This window comes from Ceratosolen solmsi, unplaced genomic scaffold, assembly GCF_000503995.2.
Source record: "Ceratosolen solmsi marchali unplaced genomic scaffold, CerSol_1.0 scaffold35, whole genome shotgun sequence".
In the NCBI taxonomy this organism is placed as follows: domain Eukaryota; kingdom Metazoa; phylum Arthropoda; class Insecta; order Hymenoptera; family Agaonidae; genus Ceratosolen; species Ceratosolen solmsi.
The window spans coordinates 3,043,718-3,068,638 of NW_011948423.1; the positions used below are offsets into that span (position 1 = coordinate 3,043,718).

Sequence of the window (24,921 nt, forward strand, 5' to 3'; positions counted from 1 at the left end):
CAAAGAAAAGCAGTGGATAAATTAATAGAAAAATAGAGATGTTTGAAAATTATTACGTTGATAATGACATTACAACATACATATTATTTTAAATAGCTTTAGCTTTTCTAATTTTTACAAAAGAATCAGTTAAATTTTAAGAATTGATTATCCCATTCAACGAAAATTTTTTTGTAATTACATTAAAGTGCTCAACAAATTATTTTCTCTAGGGCTTACTTATGCCACCCATATAAATTGCTGTACAAACTTTGTAAGTGAAATTCCATTATCAACAAACATAAACACTCGCGAATATATATACACTTTTTCTAATTATCTTTTTCCATGAAAATAATAAAGCTGCTTAATTTATTTAATAAAGTTGTTTAATCGATTTTTATATAACTTTAAGAACTTTCCATTTTCCATTTTACATTTCAGAAATTACACTTTCTTATTTATTTATTATATTTAAATTATTATAGACATTAAAAGAAAAGTATTGAATTGCAGATTTAATTTTTATGTTTTAATTTTACTTTTATTAAAAAAATTAATTCGTCTTCTTATATATTGTAAAAATAATATAAATCAATTGAATTTAATAAACCCAATTGTAATGGCATTGTGTAATTGAACAATTAAATTAAAGTCTTTCGATATAATTATAAATGAACATTGAATGAATATATTTTAACCGTTAAAATTAAGCTAAAAATTTTTATTTTTATATTTATCTAGTCAATCATCATTATAGAAATATCTTATAAATATAAATAACTTATAAAGTTAGTTTAAAAGAGTCAAAAATGAACTTACATTGAAATAATAATTAAATGAATCTCCACTTTTCATACCAAATAAATCAATTTTCTAAATTTTAGCCACTTAAAGCTCCACCCATTTAATAAAATGTATTTCTACAAAATCAAAAATTTATAATCTATAAAGTTTTGAAATTTTTTTATCTCCCATCTCTTATTCGAGAAGGCAAGCAATCTCCATTGCCTACTTTCGGCATTTTAATTACAAATTAATATTTCAATTTCAAAAAGCCAATGTGAGCATGGCATTGCATTCTAGACACAGACACGCAAGAATCGTCTCGTATGTGTATTCGCAACTACATCCCCATGACTGATATAACTGTATCTCGAGAATGATCATATTTTATAGAGAATTTTATAGAGAACAGTACCAGCTGATATTTCGTTTTTTCTTTTACGTGACTTTTGTTGTAACTTGATGCTGAAAATAATCGATGCTTACAATCAAGTGATAGACAAAAAAAAAAAAAAAAAAAAAAAACCCAGAACCACAAGAAATAAATAAAATTGAATGGCTCGTACTCTTGCATTTAAGCATTATATTTTATGTTTCCATGGGAATTTAAAAAAATAGTTGAAATATCAAAACAAAAAGTACAATAGTTTCACATTTATTATGTAATTTAATATAATTGTATTTATGTAAATGTTAATACTTTTACAGGAAATAAAATAGTCATTGTCTTATAATATTGTCTATAACAAGTTATATATAAATTATATTGAACTCTAAAAGTTTGATGTTGAAAATTTCCTCGTTCGTGTAAACTGCACTGTCAAAGATAAAATATAAAAAGTAAACAATTTTTTCATCACCCAGATCTATAAACTTGATTTATTTTAATTTTAAATCAACTTTTATCTTAGTACAATATATTTATTCTGCATTCTTTGAATTTTAAACATATTTAACGTATTTTCATGAAATTGAGTATAAATATATATTGTCTAATTATATAAATTGATATAGAAGTTACTATGATTTACGATTAGTAATTATTATCAATTATATGTAGATAATGTAACAGTGTCTTTTTCTTTGCAGAATTTGTCCACGCTCTCGGTGAGCCAGGAATTGATGATGACGAAGAAGAGGAGGACGATGAGTACGAATACGAGGATGGAGCTGCTGGGGGACTCCAATCGCCGAAACTACTTTAATCTGTTCCTCTAAAAATGAATAAAGCCACCCGCAATGAGGGCTAGAAAAAGAGATAGCGAGAGAGAGAGAGAGAGAGAGAGTGAGTGAGTGAGGGGGGGGGGCGAGATAAACGAAGAAGAAGAAGAAGAAGAAGAAGAAGAAGAAGAAACGATTGGCAATCGTGCATTACCATCATTCCAAAATAAATTTACAAGAGCACTTCATAGTTCTGCATGTGAAGTAGTGATAAGAGAAAGGAGAGGTGATGAATAAGATGAAGTAGGTCCAAAAATCACGAATGTCCAGCGAACGAAATACAAATGCGAAATTTGGCGTCCGTTCAAAATCTGCGAAGGGAGTGCGGATGCTCACGCTCAGGTCCGCCAATCGTTAATAGATGCGATCACGACGGCACTTCATTACGATTGCTGAGGCTACGAATCGCATTAGATGTAAGCACTCGGGTACGATCGTTCGCGCAAATTGCCAGCGTGCGCATGCGCAATGCACTCGCGTGTCCCGCTCCGCTTCCCATCCTCCACCGCGCGGTCCAGAGCCTTATCCGATCTCTTGCAATCGTCAGTCAAGCGTTCCATTTATCTTGCGATCGAAATGTTGACTTTGTTAACGCGAAGGCTGGACGAAGCTGTAGCGATTACCTGGGAATTATATCGTTCCCAATAACTTCTCGAGTAAGATAAACTTTTCCGCTTTTGCACTATAACGACGAATTTCTTCTGCACATTTGTTACATGAAACAATCGAGCGGACTCTCTTATTATCGCATATTATAACTTTAGCTAGTAATCGCACACACGTCAAAGTCATTAACGTTAAGTTAATTTATTATAATTAACAACGAGCGAATATTTACTTTCTATTTTATTATTATTTGTTCCGATTCCATTAATCAGCGCAACTACCAATTAATTAGTATTGTGACTTTTTTTTTCAGTTTTATTGCTATTGTAAAATAATAACAGATTGGATTAGAAAAACTGTATCGAACATTCACATTGTTAATATTTTATTAAATTTTCGAATCGCATGTGACATTAATGCAATCGATTCATTTCTAATATTTAATTTGCATATTCGAGAATTTTTGTATAATTCTTGTATATAATTTACTATATATTTTCATATAGTTTAGGTACAATAATTATCGTATATGAAAATAATGTATTAAATATAATAGTCCTATTTATTATATAATAGATATAAATTAAGGAACTGACTCGCAGAAAAGCAATTTATCACCGTAGCATTTCACCTCGTATGGAAAAAATAATAAGGATCTGACATTTTTAAATGTAACAAGCTAATGATAATCGATAAATGATATAAAAATAACGCATAAGAATGTCACACGTTAATTAAATAACAATATTAAATAACTAAAATATCTTCTTCTTTATTTGTTTTTCTTTTGTTGTTGTTTTTTTGTTGTTGTTTTTTTGTTGTTGTTTTTTGCTAAAGTAAACAAAAAAATGTTAAACGAATTAAATGATATTTTATGCAATGAGGATCAAAATTTCAATAAATATATTCGATTATCTCGGTCGAGCGAAAAACTTTCAAGATGCATCGAGAGACTTTCTCTATGAGAAAGTACACTGCATTAGCTATACATAAATAAAAATACATATAAGTATATTATAAGATAATGTCTCTTAAAAAATTTTCTCAAAACATCAAACACGAATCGAACAAGTTATTCTATCTACGGTAAAATCTGTTAGACGTCAAACTTATATACAAATTTCTCAATTTTCATAATATTTCATATCAAAATTGAGAGAGGGTATGACAAAAATATTGTGTCTAATTAATTAATTAATCATCAATTTTCTCAATACAAGTGGTGTAAATCAAACATGCTTAATATAAAATAATTCTAACATCTAGCTACTAATCAAAAAATACTTTCCAAATTTAATAAATATGTTGGTACTTATAATATTGTGAAACCTATGTCTTATTAAATTCTCACACTCCCCTAAAAAGTAATAAAATTAAGTTTTATTTCCATCCTAATAGGTACACGCAAATGATATAAGAATTAAATTTGCATTAAATTCAAACTTGTGTCAGATTACCAGATTATGCACTTAAACATGAATTATTAAAATAGTCATTTAATAATAAATATCGATCTATAATATTCTAGTGTTGTACACGCTTAAAACTTTATAAAAATATTAAAGATTGATTGTTTGATAAAAATATTATATATTAGACATTGTACTTTTTTTAAAACCTTTTTTTTTTTGAAAAAAACAGATGAACTTATAAAAAGAATAAAATACTTTTCTCTTGTTCAAATTTTAATACCTAAAGAACTAAGTATGCAAAAACTTTTTTTATAAATTGTCAAAAGTACTGATTTATTTGGTATGTTCAAACAAGCAATTATTGTATATATATACATATACACACACACAGTAAAACCGTTAATGTAGTGTATTAACTTACGTAAATTTTTTCAAATGAAAAGCAATCTATTACAAAAAGTGCAATGTTATTTATCTTTATGATGATAAATTGTCAAACAGGAAATACCTAATTACGATTTATAAATACATATATTGTTTTCAAGCTATATATTTTTTTAATTTTTCACGGAATTTATGGTTTTAAATCTAAATAAACTGAATTTAAAAGAATGTTTATTTGACGTAAGTCAGTTAAATTTTATTAAACTACGTCACTTCCGTATAGTACTGATATTTCATTATACTTTACCGAGTGATTCTAGTCATAATTACGTTTCAAGACTATGCATGAATATATATATATATATATATATATATATATATATTTATTTACTTATTTATATATTTATATATTTGGAAAATCGATTTAATCGCTAATAAACAATAAATCTGTAAACTTATAGCTTATATTTTGTTCTCTGTGATTCAATAAATTGTTGTCATCTTTTCAGCTTTATATTTATTATTATTATATAGTATGACTTATTTTATGTATAAATTCATAAATATTTTTATGATTTCCTTGGCCATTTATTTTAAATATAATTAATTAATCGATCTACAAGTGATATTTATCTTGAACCTTCAAACATTTGTTTTTTTTTATTTTAAATATGTTACAGTTGCATAGGTATATCAATAAACACTCAATTTTATTAAGTTCATTTTTATTAGCGATAAATAAACTTACATATTTATACAATAACAATATAGTACTCTCATAACTCTCAGAAAATATAAGATCTATACGCATTAATTCGTAAGTGATTTTTTGTTTTACATCATCTGACACAAATTAACTCACCGAATTACTAACGACCTAACGAAGTAAAGCTTAAAAGCGTTTCAATAATCACAATTTTATCAATTAATTAATTTACTTATATATATATATATATATATATATATATATATATATATATATTTAATAACGTGTATACTTGTATACATAATTTTCTAATAATCATATTAATTACTCCAAGGCTTAGTCTTTTTTTAATTTTTTCTAGCTTCTTCGTTTGATCGTCCAGTGTTGCGAGTCACGCAAAAATACACCGTATTTCTTTTATCTACGTTTGATTAAATTTCTTTATTTTTATTTATACACACATTTTGTGTAAAAAGTTGTGTGACCCATTTGGAAAGCAGGTAAGTGGAACAATGTTTACAATTATAAATTACTACTATAGGCTTTTAATCTTTCAGCAGAATGATCATGTATCGTTTGTTTGTTTTTTCCTTTAATAATAAAGTTAGTGGAAGAAAATTCGTTGTCGACATGATCAAATTTTGTACTGACACGATTAATCATTTTATTTTTTTTTTTGCATTTTTTGTTTTATCATATGTGGTCATTTTATCGACAGGGTTTTCATTTAAATTTAGCAGTCATTGTTAAACGCTGTATAACGTTTGCTCATATTGTTCACGAAATTTCTTTCACAACGCTTGAATAAACGAATCATTCCCATTTGTCGTAAGACAAAGTTTGTCTTACCATTGCAGTTAAAAATAGATAAGTCATTAAAGGATTCTCATATTTCGCTGCTTAAATATTTTTGTAAAATAACTTGAAGAATTAGATCGTGTTAATGCCATACATCGACCCACGTGTATACACAGTCATATACAGAAACATGTATATACGACTATGTATATTCATACTTATATGTGCATGAACATGTATACTAATGTATGGATAATAGTATATTACATGTTTCAAATAAATAAATATATATGTATTTATTTATTTATTTATTTATATGTATTTTTATATACTTAAAGTTACTTACGAATTGTAAATTTGTGTGTCTCCTCTGTAACATAAAATTTTGTCGATACTCGCATATCCAGTCACTCGTGATTAAAAAAAGATCAATGAAATTTATACACATACACTCTCACCAAAACAGGAACACCATTTCGTGCTTACACATATATTGCCAGAGCACGCGGAAAGAAATGAAACGTTCATCGATTTAATTTGCGCGAGGCTTTTCTATAATATATATATATATATATATATATATATATATATATATATATAACGCCAATACACAGCCGCAGAGCACTTAATTACTTGAGAAAGAACACATGTGCTGCCGATCAGAACTTCGCACAAATAATTTTATGAACGTTGCGCAATTGCCAGCGGAAAGCAATTTCAATTGATAATCTCTACGACGTTGCGTTGTCTGATCTAATCGACAACAAAGACTGAATAAACGACTTGCATTTCCATACTGCAAGCACCAATTATTGATTATTTACATTCTATATGAATTATTCAGTTTATCCGTAAAATTCGGTGAGCCTGAATAATAATATCCATTGTAAGCTCTGATTCGAAACAAGATTTACTCCTTCTCTTACATTTTTTATATTTTATGTCTCATCAGTAATACCTTAAATACTGTTGTTTTTTATTTTGCATCAACAGCTAAATGTGTTGTACATACGTCATTAAAAATTTCTTTTCAATTTCTATATATATATATATATATATATATATATATATATATATATGTATATGTATGTATGTATGTATGTATGTATGTATGTATGTATGTATGTATGTATGTATGTATGTATGTATGTATGTATGTATGTATGTATGTATGTATGTATGTATGTATGTATGTATGTATGTATGTATGTATGTATGTATGTATGTATGTATGTATGTATGTATGTATGTATGTATGTATGTATGTATGTATGTATGTATGTATGTATGTATGTATGTATGTATGTATGTATGTATGTATGTATGTATGTATGTATGTATGTATGTATGTATGTATGTATGTATGTATGTATGTATGTATGTATGTATGTATGTATGTATGTATGTATGTATGTATGTATGTATGTATGTATGTATGTATGTATGTATGTATGTATGTATGTATGTATGTATGTATGTATGTATGTATGTATGTATGTATGTATGTATGTATGTATGTATGTATGTATGTATGTATGTATGTATGTATGTATGTATGTATGTATGTATGTATGTATGTATGTATGTATGTATGTATGTATGTATGTATGTATGTATGTATGTATGTATGTATGTATGTATGTATGTATGTATGTATGTATGTATGTATGTATGTATGTATGTATGTATGTATGTATGTATGTATGTATGTATGTATGTATGTATGTATGTATGTATGTATGTATGTATGTATGTATGTATGTATGTATGTATGTATGTATGTATGTATGTGATGATGATGATGATGATGATGATGATGATGATGATGATGATGATGATGATGATGATGATGATGATGATGATGATGATGATGATGATGATGATGATGATGATGATGATGATGATGATGATGATGATGATGATGATGATGATGATGATGATGATGATGATGATGATGATGATGATGATGATGATGATGATGATGATGATGATGATGATGATGATGATGATGATGATGATGATGATGATGATGATGATGATGATGATGATGATGATGATGATGATGATGATGATGATGATGATGATGATGATGATGATGATGATGATGATGATGATGATGATGATGATGATGATGATGATGATGATGATGATGATGATGATGATGATGATGATGATGATGATGATGATGATGATGATGATGATGATGATGATGATGATGATGATGATGATGATGATGATGATGATGATGATGATGATGATGATGATGATGATGATGATGATGATGATGATGATGATGATGATGATGATGATGATGATGATGATGATGATGATGATAGTGATAATGATAATGATAACAATTAAACAATATGCATTTAATTTGTTCCTTTAATATATTTAATTATTTATAGTAGAAAAGGTGCATTTAAATGATCTCAAAGTACGTGAAATTGCAATTACATTTGTTGTAGAAAAATATAAAAAAAGAACATGGCGAATGAAAATTTACAGTGAAATAAATATCGCTCGGTGGCACATTTCGAAATATTTTTTTTTAACGATTTGTTTAATTTATAAATCTTTTTATTTATTGTTCCATTAAAAAATCATGTTTGTTTATGACGTTAAATTATATTTTACATAAATTTCTATGCTTTTAGAACTTTTACACTGTTAGTATAGTATAATAACAAATTTAATTTACAAAAAACTATTCGTTTCTTCATTGTATCACTGTTAACCAAATCTGTTTAAACATTCTCGTATTAAACTACTGATTTTTTTCTTTGTATTTTTTTATTTTGTTAGAAAAGTAATATGAAATGGTCGTCTACTATTATATTAATTTATATATGCTTTTCTATCAAATTTATATAAATTATAACTTAAAATCATAAATCTATAATTATCGATGGAAAATATTTCCATTCTTGGTTAAAATCATCGATCAATTGAAATACTTTATTTAGCCCATACCTGATCAGCCGTAAATTAATTTTATTTTTATCAACAGTTTTAGCAACACTACTTCTCGTTATCCGTCTAACATTGTAAATAGCATTGCCAACAGAATCTCACATTGACTTCTCAATGTAAGTAAGAAATAGAAATCAAATATGAAAGAATGAATGAATGAATGATTGATTGAAAAAATGAATGAAAATAAAAAATATCCACTCCTGTCAATTACACGTGTTGTACAATTAATTCTACATAAATACTTTCCGTTAAAGACCAAACTCTCTCAAATATACCAAGGCTAATCAACTGGAAATATGCTCGATTCGTAAGCTCATAGCTCGGAAAACTAATGCAAAGTGAAATTAGATAAGGATGCATCGATAGAGAACGACAAAAAAATTTAAAAAAAAAACGTACAGTTAATGGCAAAGATAAGTCGATACTACAACTATCCAAGTGAATTATAAATAAGTAATGCACAACGAGCACAATCGTCCTCTTTAATTACAAGAGAATGAGCTATGAGAATGGCTGGAATGGGCGTGATAACCGATTGTTTGTTAAGTCTATAATTCAAAAAAAAATGGCCGTTACCATGAATGGATGGGCCAATAATTAGAGAAGGACCAAGCGCCGACTAAAGAAAGTATAAAAATTGATCATCGCCTCGAAGCCGTTGAACGTTTCATCCTCGAAACGATAGCCAAGCCTTTCACCACTCATCGAACTCCACGAGATTCTCAATCCGTTGAATGAGTGTCGTGCGAGAGGAAGGGAGGGAGTCGTAAGAACGTACTACTCCCGCATCCCCGAGCCTATGCTCGCCTCACGTGATTTACGTAAACTCGCGTGGTCGGCGAATTCGTTGCGCCCGGTGCATCGAGAGGGCGCGTGACTCGGCCGACCGGGGCGGGAGAAGCTCGACGGGCGATCGTGATGCGCCGCGGACGTGGGTAACGATTCCCGGTCGGCGAATTCGTTGCGCCCGGGGCATCGAGAGGGCGCGTGACTCGGCCAACCGGGGCGGGAGAAGCTCGACGGGCGATCGTTGTGCGCCGCGGACGTGGGTAACGATTCCCGGTCGGCGCCCGGGCCCCGCGCGTCACGTGGAATGTGGAGCCGGGCGTCGTGGCCGGCTCTCGTCGAGAGCGGGCCCTCAGATCACCGGCTCCTCGTCCGTTTCTTCGCTGTCCTCGATCCGCTGGTGGTGGTTACCGCCGGCCATCGCTGAGGACGTCGAGGCGTAGTGATCGGAGATGGTGGTGGTGACCAGAGGCAGCGCGCTGAAGGAGTTGGTGCGCGGTCGCCTGTGCTGCTGGCGCTTGTACGGCTGCTCGCTCTCGCCGCCCAGCCCTTGGGCCGATATGAGGGGTCGCAGGGCCGAACGTAGCGACCAGTAGAGACGAGGGTACGTCATCTCCTGGCGGCCTATCGGATCCTCCTTCTTTTTCTGCGGGTGGATCAAAACCGTTAATTAGTCCGTTGAACGCTGTGCTCGGAATCGGGGATCCTGGCTGGGAATCTCTATTGTCCTGGTAATATGCAAGCGAAAGTGACCGAAAAGTGACGAAAGCAGTGACCGTTTCATAGAAGAAATTCTTTAAATGTCGATTATCACCCAGAAAGTGTTTTTAGCTTTATTTATACCGTCGTCAATTTTTCGTCGTCATCGTCGCTCATATTATTACAATATTTTGGCATCACCGGTTCGGCCAATTACGCCAATGCTATTGTAATCATTAAATCGAAGGTTTTCAATTATTAAGCGATCAAGTTATTATATTTGCTCACGTACATTAGGATTTTCATGCGAAATTCAGCTCATCGAGTACTGGTGGCAAAATATAAAAGGCCAGGTATTATTGAAAATTATGTCTTATTGTTGGAGATGCCCATTTTTATTAATAAGTTGTTAATTTCCGATTTACTAAATGACTAATCCGTTAGAATGTATTTACTGTTAAAACATTCCTTCATTAATGAATAATTCGACGATCAATAATATGTATTTTAGAGAAAATTGATTTAAAAGCTTTTATAATCGTTTTTCCACTAATCACCTTCCACGACCTTTCGAGCGTTCCGTAATCTTTTAAAATAAGGTATGCACGTGTGTGCTTGTGTCAATGCAACCTGTCAATACAAATGTATTTCAAGGGACAAATTCTTTATCCCGAATGCTTCGCCAACAAGGAGGACGAAAATGTTTGGTCAAACATGGGATACAATAACGCGTACGAAATGTCGAATGCCGAGAGTGGGTAAGAGGGAAGAATGTAAAATTTTTAGTTTTGAAAATGTTTAAAAAAATGTAAAAGTTACCCTAACCGATTCGCCACTCTCGCTAGCCAAATCCACGAAGATCGGTAATTTCTTGTTGTCGATGAAGAGCTTGAGCGCCTTCTCCCTCACGTAGACGAAGGGCCTTACGACTCTGAGCGACTGCTCCCTTATGTAATAGTGGGCCTTCATGGTCCTTAGCCTGCCGTTATGAAAGACGGAGGACAAGAAGCCCTCGGTAAGGTCGTCCAAGTTCTGTCCGAGTGCCAAGACATTGTAACCATTGCCTTTGGCGAGGGCGTAGAGCTTGGCCCTCGTGGCCTTCTCGCAGAAGCTCGTGCAGGATCCGACGGGTCGCGTTCCGTCCTGACTAGTGGCCGAGTCCTTGGTCTCGGTTTCCTTGCCGTCGTCGCCGAGGCCCTCGTTGAAGTATGGCACGTTAAGGGCTTTGAAGTAGGTCGCGAGGCCGGCCAGCTCCTCGCTCCCGTAGTCGCAGACGCTCGCGACGCCGATCTCGAAGTCGATGCCCTTGGATCGGGCGTAAAATCTGTATTGCCTTAAGGTGTGTAAGAGCGTGAGGGAGCTCTTGCCGCCGGGCGCCAGACAGAGGAGTATCCTATCGTTGTCCTTGATCATGTCGAACTCCTGCATGGCCTCGACCGTCGGCTTCCAGATGTTCTTGGGCGGACAGTGCCAGTGGCCACCCGTGTGCTGCTCGTCCCCGGTATCGAGGACGCCCTCGGCGTAAGGCGTCTGCTGCGAGGCGGTGAAGAAGATCTCGTCGTCCTCGGAGAGGTCGTCGTTGGCCGCGGCCCGGCTCTGCTTGCAGAGACTCGAGGGATTGGCGTTGCCGAAACGGGGCCGCCGGGCGCAGCAGCCATTGGTGTTGAACTCGGCGCTGCTGCTGCGCCCGAGATCGCCGACCGAGCCGTCGACCGAACGGTCGCTGTCGTGAAACGAGAGATTGATGCCGCTGTCCTGGGAACTGACCGAGTTCACGGCCGAGTAGATCTTGGGTAGGGTCTTGTCGGGCTCGCTGTGCTCGCCTTCGTCATCGTCGTCCGTGTTGTTGCTGTTAGTGTTGGTATTGACGGCCTTGGTCCCGTCAACGATGCTCCCCGGCCCATCCTCGCTCGGACTCGGCTTCACTACGTAAATCACGGTCTCGTCGGACGAACACTCGGAGGACATTTTGCTATCGTGCTGCTGGGAGGAGAGTTCGGTGAGTTTGCCCATTGGCACGGGAGTGCGCGATCGGGACGAGCTCTGCCCGGGTAGGATCGTGCGACGTCGCTCCGCCGGGGACGCGCACCCGGATGACGACTTCTCGTCCGGCGAGTATCTGTAAATGCCAATTGTTATATGTTGAGTCATCAGATTTGTGAAATTTTCGGCGATTGTTGTGACGCGTTTATATGTAACAACAACAACTACGTTCGTGGTGCTGTAAGTAACCGTTTTTGATAAGGATGGCGCGACGACTCGGCGCTTCGTCATTGTGCATTAGAAGATAATTTTTCACAGTGCTGCTCGTGACAAAGTGGTTCTAAAATATATTTTAATATCGGGAACATTCGACTCTCGGCGTCGGCCTCTGAGCATCCAAGTCCTAGAAATGCCAATATGGTGAATAATAATGCATTGCGAAAGGATTCGATGTGCCGTGAATGTACATTGAAACGTAAAGTTTTACAAGTACATTTTTGATGGCGTGAAAATGTATATTCGACACGAGCAAATTGACAAAAGATAATTTAATTACTTTAAGACTTATTGAAATTACCTAGTTTGATTATGAGAATGTCCTCTAATTTACGATATTTAAGCTGCGTTGGCTAGATATTATTAGCGAGCTATTATTAGTCTCATTGCGAATGATGTCGATGTCTCGATTATCCCGTGAAATAGCTCGGATCGTTCGTTTCCATGTTTCGGAGGCATTGACAGAGGCAATAAATTTATACGTATTCCTTAAATCCTTAATAATTCTGCTCCAAGAGCATTTCAGCCTCGTCGTTTAAAGCATTATATTATAATATAAAGGTGCATGCAAATTGACTTGATGTAAAAATATCGTACGAGCGCCACTTGTCCCTATCAAATTGAGTTTTACAATTATGCTTTAATGTTTACTTTTCGGCGCTTCAAGCAAAAGCAAGTATCGAACATTTTTAAATTGTATTCGCAGAAGTAATCACCCAAATCTTAAAGTGCGTCGGAGTCATATCGTGGGTAGCATTTGTCATCAATCACTGAAAATTAAGATGATTTCTCTTAATTCATTGATAAATCAACAAGTTATCATATCAGTCAAACAACAATTTTGCTTGGTGCGACATCGACATTTTAAAATAATAAAATGTGAATTAACAGGACACGCGGTAGAAAATATAGTAGCGAATGGAATGATGATTTTGAAAATGCCCGATCGTTACATTACGTCTCCGAGTAAATAAACAGAAGCGATACCACCAGCAAATAAAAGACTGCAGCACTCGCGCGCACCGGCCGAGCACTGGCAATTAAGTAATTAATTGGCGCTCGAATGTAATTATTAAAAAAAAAAAAAAAAAAATTAAGTCTAATATCGTAATTAAATCCAATTAGTTTGGATAAACAATAATAATTGATGTATCGATGAGAGCCATTGTCAATGGGTCGTGAAATACAAAGCTTGAAAGCACAGAAAAGTTCGAGTTACCAGCATACGGGGAATAAGGAGGAAGTCTCACCTGTGCAGCCCGTCAACCGAATTAACCATACATCGGATCTCCGATTTCACTTCACTGGCCATCTCCTTAGAAAATTCCATGAGGTACTCGGCAATGTCGCTCGCCGAGAAGGAGTCGTGGTGCTGCTGCTTTTCCAGGGGACGATGATGATCGGTGGCGTTGCTCTCGGAGAGTGCGTCGTCGACCTTCGATATGACCTCGCGTATCTCGGACTTGATTTCCGTGGCGAGCTCCTTGGTCACTTCCTTAAGGTAGGCGCGCAGGTCGTCCTCGGAGCTGTGGCTCCTCGCGCACATGAGGACGGGCGAGGAACGACCGAGACGATTCGTATTTAATGCCGAGTCGAACGACGACGAGCAAGAGCCTCCTGTTTGCATCGAAATATTCAAGGTCACATTCGACTCGATCAAAATCCAGCCGATTTGCTAAAGCTCGCAAAGTCCTACAAATAGGAAAATCTCGTTCCCGTTCGTTAATCGTTGGCACGTACGTCGTCTTTAACTTTATTTCTACGTATGCGCGCGACAATTGCAATTGTACGTTGTTTCTTCATCTCTTTGCACGCGCGCGCGCCTCTTTAAATTCATTGAATTCTTTTGATCGGCCCGCTACGACGTCTTTACGCATAAAAAAAAAATATGAGTAAAAAATGAAGGGAAGAAAAAATAATCTTAAGTAGCGTCTCACTGATTATAGATATTGCTTTGCATCGCTAATATAGCGAACTAATATTTGCACATGCGAACCGCGTATTTATCGATTACATGGAAGCTTTAGTTTATTATTGGGCGTAAATCGTTGGTGGCTCGTTACGGGTAAGGAAGCCGCACGCTTTCCCACGCGTTTTATAATGATAAGAAGATAGGTGCAGTGGAGATGCTTGGCTCCTTGGATAGAGGACACTCGATATTTTATCTCCGCACGGGATTGTTGCAGCTGGTAGCTACTGCATGTAGCGGGGCTCGGTGACAAGGTGGGCTCGGAGCCGAAATCGAACGAATCCCCGCTGATGAAGCGTAAGTGACGCACCTGGCGAGATGTTGGGCACGTGTCCGAGGGAGGATGCGGACCTGCCGGGGCTGCCGTTGGCGTCGGAATCAAGCGATGCGTTGAGCTCCGTCTGGCTACTGCAGCTGCAGTGCCGATGTCGGCTCTGGGTGTTGGCCGCTGCTATCCCGAGGCTGGCGAGGGTCTGGGGGCTCAGAGGTATGGGCACGGGGGAGCTCGTGCCGTCCGCGGTACCGCAGCGCACCGGGCAGCTCGAGGAGCTCCCGAGGGAGTTGCAACGGCCGCGAACGATGTACTTGGCCGAGTCAGGACTGCCGCTGCCGCTGTCTACGTTGGTCGGGGTCGCGCTCGCGCTGCTCGCCGATCTCTGCTGTTCACTGCCGATAAGCCGCGTGATAGTCGGCCCCGAACCTGAATGTCAATTTCACATTTTAACACCTAACACTTTCTAACCTGATCCCCCCCTCCATGCAATACCATACTACAACTAATCCTGCATATTCATACTCCATTTTCCCGCTTCTATTCTGGCTCTTTCTTTCTCTCGCCCCCCCCCCCCACTCACTCTCGCTTATGAAAAATTTATAAACTGTCGATCGAACGAAGAAAGTTTGGTGGCAGAATGTACAAGGCAGGCGAATCAAATTGGTGTGCGGCTTTGAAGGATATTTTTTTCGAGCGAGCTCCCCTAAGAGCTCACATCCTTTATCTTAAAGCGACTGCGAATCCTAAAATTTTAATTTACCGTGGCATTCATCTCGTTTTGCTTTTGCTGTTCGTTCCTCAATGCATTTTAATGCGCTGATTGAAATATGAAATATGACATAAGAATTTACAGTCAGAATTACGTGATTAGATGGTTCCTTTCGTGCACAGCTTATAAAATGTAAAGGAAACCTTATGCAATGGAAAACAATTGGACTATTTTTATTCTAAATATAAGTGCACAAAGAACGGAGACAACAAGGGAACGAGCGAACGCTTATCAATATTCTACTTCAACGAGTAATATGAAATAATCAGGCGTTGAGAAAAAAAGTTGTTTATGCTCTTGTTAGTCGGTTAAAAATAGATAACTTATGTTTTTAAATGATGCATGTTTATAAATTATAGAGCGATATATTTATTGTGTGTGTGTGTGTGTGTGTGTGTGTGTGTGTTTTTTTTTTTTTTTTCAATGAAACAGAAAGTAAAGAAAAGAAAAGGAAAATCTGTAAAACAATGAAGTTACGGGTAATGCGTTGCTTTAGCCTCTTCGTATAAAAGTTTTGATTAATTAATTCTTTCATCGTACGTCGTATTGTAATGCTAAAAGTGACAATATGCCTAAAACAAAACAAAAAAAAAAAAAACAACAAGACAAAAAAGTATCTACATACAATGAAACAATGAAATAATTTGCAAGTGAAAGTCACGTCACGTTATAAATTATGTCTCATAAAATTTTCAACAAAGATAATCATTACATCTTATATAATGTGCAAAGATACGGGAAAGATCGACTTTATCTTTAACGAGCCGTAACACTTGCGATAAATATAGATCAGAAATTGAAACGATTGCGAGAACGAACATCTCGAAAGATCAATTCCAAATCCTGCACGATGCTACGTTACGAAACATATTTCAATCGACTTAACAAGACCATATTATTTGAAAATACATGACAAACAATTATCGACTTTCCTCTCCTTCGATTCGCCTTCTTTCTCAACAAAACCTCACGCGTGGCGCGCAGAAAGGCTCCCGGTATCCCAACAACACGAAGAATCAAGTAACCAATCAAGCGTCCTGTAACAACCTCATCCCACCAGTTGTAAGCCATCGAGTGTGGCCCCTTACCGAGAATCCCGGCCGCGGCAGTGGTTACGGCCTCGCCCACGGCGAACCTGATGCTGGGCATGGGCGAGCCTGGACAGGTGGCCGGCGACTTCTGGCCTAGAGCACCGAGATCATCGTCGTCGGTCTCGCTGGTAGGCTTAGGGCCGCCCCGAACGCGACGAAGCTCCGCCGGGCAGCTGAGGGCCGGGAGGCTCCGATGCCGCGGTGAATTCGGGGAGACCAGAGGATTTGTTGAGCGCGAGGCGTCATTGTTGAGCCTGCGAATACCGAAACTAGAGACAGGATGAAGAAGGGGGACGAGCTCGGTTAGTGTCTTTGGGCTGTTAGGATGGCTTAGGATAGCGGTCGTGACATCCATGTCTTGGATTACTTAAGGCGGGTGCGCGACATTTTAAGTGACGTTTATGAAGAACAGCGCCGCGAACGGTCGCCATCTCTATCAATGATATTACTTTATTTTTCAATTAAAGTATACTCGGCAAAGCCATTCAACAACAAATATCCAACGATTTTACATATGGGATATTAGTATTCCAATGTTAACTAATGCCAATTCGTTTACCACGAACGCTTGGTCCATAGCGCAATCTAACCTTTAAGCGTTACACGAGTAAATATGTGTTCGTTATGGAAATTCTTTTTGCAGCGAAAGAAAAAGTCGGAATTTTGTGTAAGTAAGTAGAGAGGGTAAGTGTTCACGATATTAACGGTTAAAGCGACAAATGCTCGATTCACGGAGTTATTAAATTGGCGCACAAAGCCAGTCGCAATCAGATATATGCGCAGAGCAGAATGACGAGAAATTGTTATTGAAAAAGCGCGAGGAAAAAGGAAAGAGGAAGCGTCGGGTAAAGCCAAGGCCAAAGTACCGAGGGAAGGGAGTTTGACGTCTGTTTGACGTTGAGTGGGCGTGTGTGTATGGGAGGGTGCGAAATGAGAGAAAATAATCTAACCAAGAGGCTTCGAATTGTGCGAGCTTGTAAGTCGAGGGGTCGAATGGGACGTGATGCTTGACGTTCTGCGAGTGCCCGAGGAGAAGATCCTGGGCTTCGTGCGGCAGCATAAACCACCGGAGCGCCTCGCTCTTCTCATCGAACGAGACGCTCCGGTCGATCTGCATGGGGTAGCGCTGCGCCATCTTCCTGGCCCTATTGAAGATGTTGCGGGCGGTTTGGAGAGAGTCGCCGTAGCTCTGGGGGAAGACGCCGGGTCCGGAGACGCGCCTCTCCGTGGCGTTCATGCGCCCGTCCGTGTAGCGTATCGAGCCAAGCCAGCGTCGGTCCTTGAAGACGCTATTCGTGTGGTGGCGCCACTCGCCCGTATCCGGATTAAGCACATATTGGGGCAGCAGCTTCCAGCCCTCGGTCGCCACCATCTTCAGTGCCTCGAGGACGAAGGCAACCTCGGCCTCGGACATGAAGTAAGGGAAGGTAAGGCGGGCAAAGCCCGGGCGCAGCGTTTCCGCGTTCGTTTCGTCGCGGCCGCCGTCGCTCTGTCCGCTGAAAATTCAACAGCTCAGCACACTCCTCCTACCTCATCGATTTCATCTCTCTCTCTCTCTCTCTCTCTCTCTCTCTCTCTCTCTCTCTCTCTCTCTATCCTACTCCTTCTCTCTTGATTATGCAACTAACATGGTTCTGTTCCAAGTGCGCGTTTAATGATTTTTTCCTTTCCTCAACTTATACCGAAATACTTATACAATTTACAAATATTTTTCACTTTTTAATTATTTTAATACATAAGAACCAATGTAATCTCAATATGTAGGATTATTTCATTATTTAAAAGTTAATATCCGTTGAGTAAATATATTACACTAGAGTTTTCTTCTTTTTCTTAAGTTGCGTCTTTCAACGAGTATCCCTACTTTTTGAGAAATAACGTCCATAAAAATTCATATGCCTTTAAGATATCATATTATGTACAATTAATTGTGCAAATATTCTAATTTTTCTAATGATACAATATCACTGACCGTAGCGTTATCTTTAACACGTTAGCATAATTATAAGATAGTATACCTTTTATGCTCTTTTACCTAATGAATATTTATAATTGTACACTATAATTGATATTGGATTACGTTTGAGGATTGGAGAGCAAAAGATTTCCCTCTTGCACCTACATTACGACGTAATCAGCAATAGGACATTTTTTTCACCAATCGAATCCTTTATTGTTAGCTCCTTGCTCGTGTCGTGAGCACAGCCACGCGTTCGAGCGATAAAGAGAAAAAGGATAATTATTTTAAGACTCGATAATTTAAGCGGAACAATTGAAGGGGCACTAAACGAGGTGACCTGAGTCGAGAGAGTGAGAGAGTGAGAGAGTGAGAGAGTGAGAGAGTGAGAGTGAGAGAGAGAGAGAGAGAGAGAGAGAGAGAGTGTGTGTGTGTGTATGCCAGTGGAAGAACTGGAGAAGTAAAAATCTCGGCAGTGATCGATGTCGACTTGTCGTGACCGATTACGCACGCGTGCGGATTCTCCACGTACCTTCGCAGCAAAAGCGCTTCGTACTCCTTGGCGAGCTTCTCGTCGATGCCCATCAAGTCGTGGGCGTAACGTCCAGCGCAGGCGCATCCGCCACGCGCCTGCACGCCGAAAACGTCGTTCAGGACAGCGCAGACAAAGTTGTGATGGAGGAAGGTACCACGGGGATGGCGCACCATGAACGAGAAGGTCGGCAGTCGCTTCACACTTTGCGAACTGCAGCCCAGAAGTATGAGCTCGGGTATCGTGCGCACGTGCGATAAGACTTGTCTAGTGAAAATGTAGAGAGTAGTTTGTGTGAACGATTGCCGTTGGGTAACAAAAAGTCCGTTAAAAGTAACGGCTGGCTGTAGAGACCGATAAGGCGACACCCGGAATTTGCATTGACAGCTCGTTAAATAGGCAGTAAAGAGGAAAATGAAGGCGCGTTAAGAGAATTTATAAGGATATTTAAATCGACGGTAACCGTTGCCCATAAATATTAACGATCGTTCATCGATACGCGCGGCAGCGTCACACGTCATAGAGAAATTAGGCTTCGAGGGGAAACGCGTGGCGGTGGACAATCGCCGTAGGCTTAATTAATGAAATAGGCTCGATAGATAACGACCGACTCACATCTTCATTACGTAACAACTCGACGCGATGGACGGATAAACCGCCGGTTAAAATTGTTCTTAAAAAATGTCCGCCCTCCCGATATTGCCAATCAACTGTACAGCAGCACAATGCGGAATTTACGCGTCGTTATAATTGTCATAGGCGGACTCCCGAGGCAACGAAACCGAGACCTCATGAATGTTCCACCGATTAACGGCCGCGGATCACTGGCCCCCGTAAATCTCGATAGTCGCCTGACGTAAGGAGAGGGCGACGAACTCACCTCGATATTTTGTCCTGCCTTGCGGCGATGGCCTGGTGCGTGATGTTTTCCTTGAGCTGGACCGCGAGGCCGCAGCGTATCGCCTCGACGACGCCGCCGCTGCCGCTCTCGTCCCTGAGCTCCGGGTCGCGCATGTAGCGATGCGAGTCCCGCATGTCTTCGGGGCAGACGTCCTCGCCGAGGAGGGATCGCTTGGCCACAAGGACGCCCGGGGACTGGGCCCCACCGATAAACTTGTGCCCCGCGAATATGATCGCGTCCTTGTGCACCGTGCGCTCGCCCACTCCCGGCAGGTTCGGATTCATCTCGACCTTGAGGTAGGGAGCTGAGGAGGAGAGGCGAGGGAGTCGTGCGTGAGCTGATTTGCAGATTGGTGGCGTTGGCCGAGGCGGGTCGAAGAGGCGAAGAGGCGAAGAGTCGAAGAAGGGCGCGGCTGATAAGAATTAAAGCGTGGCTCGGCATTGGCCAGTTTCAGCGTGCTGAGCATCTTTTTTGTTTTTTTTTTTTTGTTTTTTTTTTGTTTTGTTTTTGTTTTTGTTTTGATAGTGACAGCTCCCTTCGCCTCGCCTTCCGTTCAATTTCTCGTAAGCTTTTATTGATCCACGTAGGCACGACGGGGCAATTGGCTTTTAATTTTAATGACGGTTACGAATTTGTATTTATTCCGAGAATTTCCTTTCGAAATGTTATTAAATATTTTTGACGTGGATGCATGGATAAACAGCCGTTGAACATTGCAATGAACCTTTCCTTCTTAAATCCGATCCTTATTATTCAGCACTATATGTCGAATGCTTTTATTTTATCTTTTTTTTGTTGAAATAGCTGACGAACAGCTGCCATAAGGATATTCGATTTTCGATAGTAGATAACTCGCTTTTTTGTTTGTTTGTTTTATTTTTATTAACGTTATAAATAATCGATACTTTTCGTTTCCCTAGAGAATTGGCTAGACTTTTGAATTATTGGTAGGATGAATACCAAATAACAGACTTTGCATTAAATTGCCCGTGGAAAGTACGGAATTGCATTAGAAAAAACATTTATTGTATGTGTATTATTAATTAGGTGAGCCGGTAAGGAGTTCAAGTATATTCGTATAAAGATATCGTCACTGTACGGGGAAGAATCTGAATCTTTTTTTAACGAGCGTTAAAACTATATATTTCGTGAAATCCGAAAATAAGCGAATAAAGTTTTCAAGGCTGAAGAAGTTTTATCGTGCACCAATTTTATATTTTTACATGATTAACGACGTGGCAATGTTATTCAAATAAATTTTATATTTTTACGCGTATTATATTACCGCATACGATATGTCATTATTGCTCGAATTATTAGTTCTAATTAATCACAACACTACGCATATAAATAGGCAAGTATATTAATTTTTAATTCATATGATTAGTAAGTATCCATCGCACGAATTAATTCATCTGCGTCAAAATTCTTGCGAATTAATCGGCAATTGATTAATTATAAATAAGTTACCTCTCGTTACACAGGCAAAGCAATATTTTTCGATTTAAATGCCGCGATGCAATAGACTCGTTAAGATAAATATTTAACCTGAAATGCAATTTAACGCCCCTACTATAGTGCCCAGGTTACTCCAATTACTCCTTATTCTGTTACTTGAAAGTAAATACAATAATAGTAGAATAAATTGAAAATTCGATCGATTGGTATTTTGCTTTGATATTGCACATCCCGAAATTATCAAGCAAATGGAAATAGCCAGTCATTATCACAGGCATTACCAACAACCTGCGCAATGTCAATCACATCCTCCCGCCCGCCCGCCAGGTAATTCTTCATGGTCGACAACGTGACTCGCCCTTACCTGCCGAAGTGTAATCCCAAACACTGAGAGCCCCATGTTGCCTCAGCAGAAGCGTCGTGGCGACGTCATCGGCAAGGACACCAGTTATGCAACTGACCGCGCTAAAGTATCCGACCATACGCGCCGACGGATTCTCCATCCTTTCCTTCACCAGCTTCCGATCGAGGTCGTTCAAGTCCAGGAAGCCCTCGCGCGTCTCGTCAATTCTCACCAGCTACGAACGAGCAGAGGCATAAAATAAAAACAAGACAAGTCGGATAATCGCTATCGCCGATGGATTTAGCGTTTATTTGTTGCGCGATATATTGTTAAATTTATTTAACGCCCGTTATGCGCCAAAATTTGGTATACGTCATTAGCTTTTAGCCGTTGTGCGCGTGGCAGCAGAAAAGACGTTAAACGTTCGCGATATTTAAAGGGAGACGACATTCAATAATAAATTAGGCTGCTTCTCGTTAGCTTGGGCGACAGCAATTTAGCCTCGCATTACTAATATGCATCTTCACTCTTCACTCTCCCGCGTGCAAGTAAGACCAAACGAAAGAGTAAATTGGCAATGGGAAAGCGCGCGGACCGTCATCCGTGCGACTGGGAGAGTAATTTTATTTTAAAAATCGACGCGCGGTAGGAGCCCCCGATGACTCATTTCCTCGTGCCACTTGGTTGGAAGCGCACTGGCGCATGAGAGATGAGGAGTAACTCACCCTGACCCCGTACTCCCGCCAGGGCCTCAGGTTGGAGTGGTGCTCGAAGGGCCCGACAAAGACGACGGTTGGCGTCCCGAGGTCGAGGTGCTTCAGCAAAGTGCGTAACGCCCCCGCGGTGCCCTGGCCCGTGAAAAGCACCGCGTCCTGCTCGCCCGCGCCAACCGCATGTCGGACGATGTCTCTGGCCTCGTGCCTGCAACAATGTAATGGGCATTTTAGGCTGCTACTCTCGGCTAATTCCCCGGCTGGGGCCATAATTTTAGCAAAGCCGGCGTCCCTCTCGAGCCCACAATCGCCTCGCTCGTAAACCCACTGCAACGCCGATTATTCCGACTCTTTTGTTGCCACGCTCGCAAGCACCGGCCGACCACTGTAACTACGGATTCCTTTATTTAAGGATCGTTGGCCAGCGGTCCACCGGCGGATGCAGGGCTAATTCAAGCATTGTTATAACGATATCGGGTATTTTCAGCTCGGGGTGTCGCTCGTCGTGCTCGCCGATAAGGAATATCGCTATTATCGTAAGTCCGTAAATGCTCGAGGCATAATGGCTATTGTGCCATAATAATTTAGGCTTCGGTCTAAATCCAGCCGCCGTTGGACTTTTTTTTTTTACGTACGTAAAACGTCGACGGTAAACGAGACGAGAAAAATCCGCCTTATCGTAAAATAAAATCAAGTGTATTGTATTAGTAGTCGTAAGTCGTTGTTTGCGGCTGTGGCTTTGCTCGTTATTCGATTAATAAAATTGTATTTGCGATTTTTTGTCGACTCTTTGAGGTATTTGCTTACCGCTATCGATTATCCGATATATCCGAACTGTCTATTTGAAATCAATTCTGTAAACCATATCGAACGCGATTACTTAAGCATTTAAAATATAAATTGTTTCGTCCGGGCAGCAAACATAGCCTATTGCATTATTAAAATATGTTTGATAAAAGCAATTACGATGTAAGTGTCATTTACTTTTTTTAATTACAAAAAATTGCAAAGTATGAGCGGAAATGATTAGTAATGTCGGATAGTTTTGTATAGTATTAGAGCATCGGTATTACTTAGACATTCGTTGGCAACGGTAAAGTCAATGGCTCTCTCGAGGGAGAGAGCGAGAGAGCGAGAGAGAGCTTTTAACAACGAATCGACGAATCGACGAATTACTATCCATCGTTTAATCGCCATTCACGGGAGAGAAAAAAATAAATCCATAAAAGTGGATAAAAATATACGCAATCGTTATCCCTAAAGAGCACAGCAGTTAGCATTTAAATCAACGAACACAGCTTCCGACTAACCAGTAAATTCCGAACGTTTGTCACAATCAGCTACGAAATTTGCACAAATGATGTCAAAAGCGCAATGACGAGTGTCATGCCAATGTCCGGAATGCGCGAGTCGATATATAATACCCAATAATCTTTCGCCAATGGTTGATTGTCATACTCGTGATACCCGGATCACTCACACCCCGTGCTCGACATATCGTGATACTCCGCGACAAAGATAACCAGACCAAGCACAAACAAAGAACTCTACGCAGATTCATCATCAAAAGCGACAAAGAGAGCGGGTGGATGGGGCGGAAAGCGAGAGGGACGAGGAAGGTAAGGACAAGCTTGCGGACGACGTTAGGCTAGGGTACGAACAAAAGGAAGTGCGACCACGTTTTCCCGACTCTCCTCCCGAAATCGAGCCTCCCGTCCCTGCCGTCCCTCCCTCCCCCGTCGCCCGTAAAAACCACCGTCTCACTACCTTCTTTATCTCCGAGGTTCTTCATCTCCGAGCGCGCACTTCTGCACGCGCGCATCATTCGAGCGAGCGACGCATCAGCGATGGACGTCTCGTTCGTCACCGTCGCCGCGACGTAATAGCGCGACGCGGTGGACCGTCTCGTCGCGATCCCCCGGAAATGGGTCAGTGCACATTCCCGCTACGTAATAAGCGAATAGCGCCACTCTAAATTTACACAGCGCGCGCGCGTGCGTTTTCGCATAAGCTTATCGATATATGCGTGGGCGCGCGTGTTACGCTTTTTCGGTGTTCACTTAATCTTGCGTTGTTGCGCGCGGAGCCAGACACGTCACTTGCTCGTATTGGCCTACATTCGTTCGCTAACGATTCGCGCGGACTTTGCAACTTGCTTGCCAGAGAGTGAGGAGGTGGAGGAGGAAGAGGAGGAGGAGGAGGAGGAATACGAGGAAAAGCGGGATAGAGAGAGAGAGAGAGAGAGAGAGAGAGAGAGAGAGAGAGAGAGAGAGAGAGTAGTGGGCGGGGGGGGGGGGGGGGG

At 39.4% G+C, this 24,921-nt stretch overlaps 3 protein-coding genes across 3 annotated transcripts in view; 1 reads left to right on the plus strand and 2 right to left on the minus strand.

The window, feature by feature from the left end:
• The window catches only part of LOC105362392 (neo-calmodulin), a 70,898-nt gene extending 68,885 nt beyond the window's left edge, over positions 1-2,013 (plus strand). The window contains exon 6 of the mRNA XM_011499831.1: positions 1,855-2,013. Coding sequence (XP_011498133.1) covers positions 1,855-1,970 — 116 coding nt within the window. The 3' untranslated portion in view covers positions 1,971-2,013. The remainder of the gene's footprint in view (positions 1-1,854) is intronic.
• A 7,993-nt stretch (positions 2,014-10,006) lies between these two features.
• Positions 10,007-19,710, minus strand: LOC105362393 (uncharacterized). Its single transcript, XM_011499832.1, has 7 exons — positions 19,205-19,710; positions 17,666-18,211; positions 16,713-16,969; positions 14,892-15,281; positions 13,863-14,229; positions 11,173-12,472; positions 10,007-10,300 (listed from the first exon to the last, which is right to left on the minus strand). The coding sequence occupies exons 1-7, from the start codon at positions 19,378-19,380 to the stop codon at positions 10,007-10,009; spliced, it is 3,330 nt and encodes a 1,109-aa protein (XP_011498134.1). The 5' UTR covers positions 19,381-19,710.
• Positions 19,711-19,865: 155 nt separating this feature from the next.
• The window catches only part of LOC105362394 (uncharacterized), a 6,553-nt gene continuing 1,497 nt past the window's right edge, over positions 19,866-24,921 (minus strand). The window contains exons 3-5 of the mRNA XM_011499833.1: positions 22,632-22,827; positions 21,928-22,141; positions 19,866-20,409 (exon numbers count right to left, since the gene is read on the minus strand). Coding sequence (XP_011498135.1) covers positions 20,081-20,409; positions 21,928-22,141; positions 22,632-22,827 — 739 coding nt within the window. The 3' untranslated portion in view covers positions 19,866-20,080. The remainder of the gene's footprint in view (positions 20,410-21,927; positions 22,142-22,631; positions 22,828-24,921) is intronic.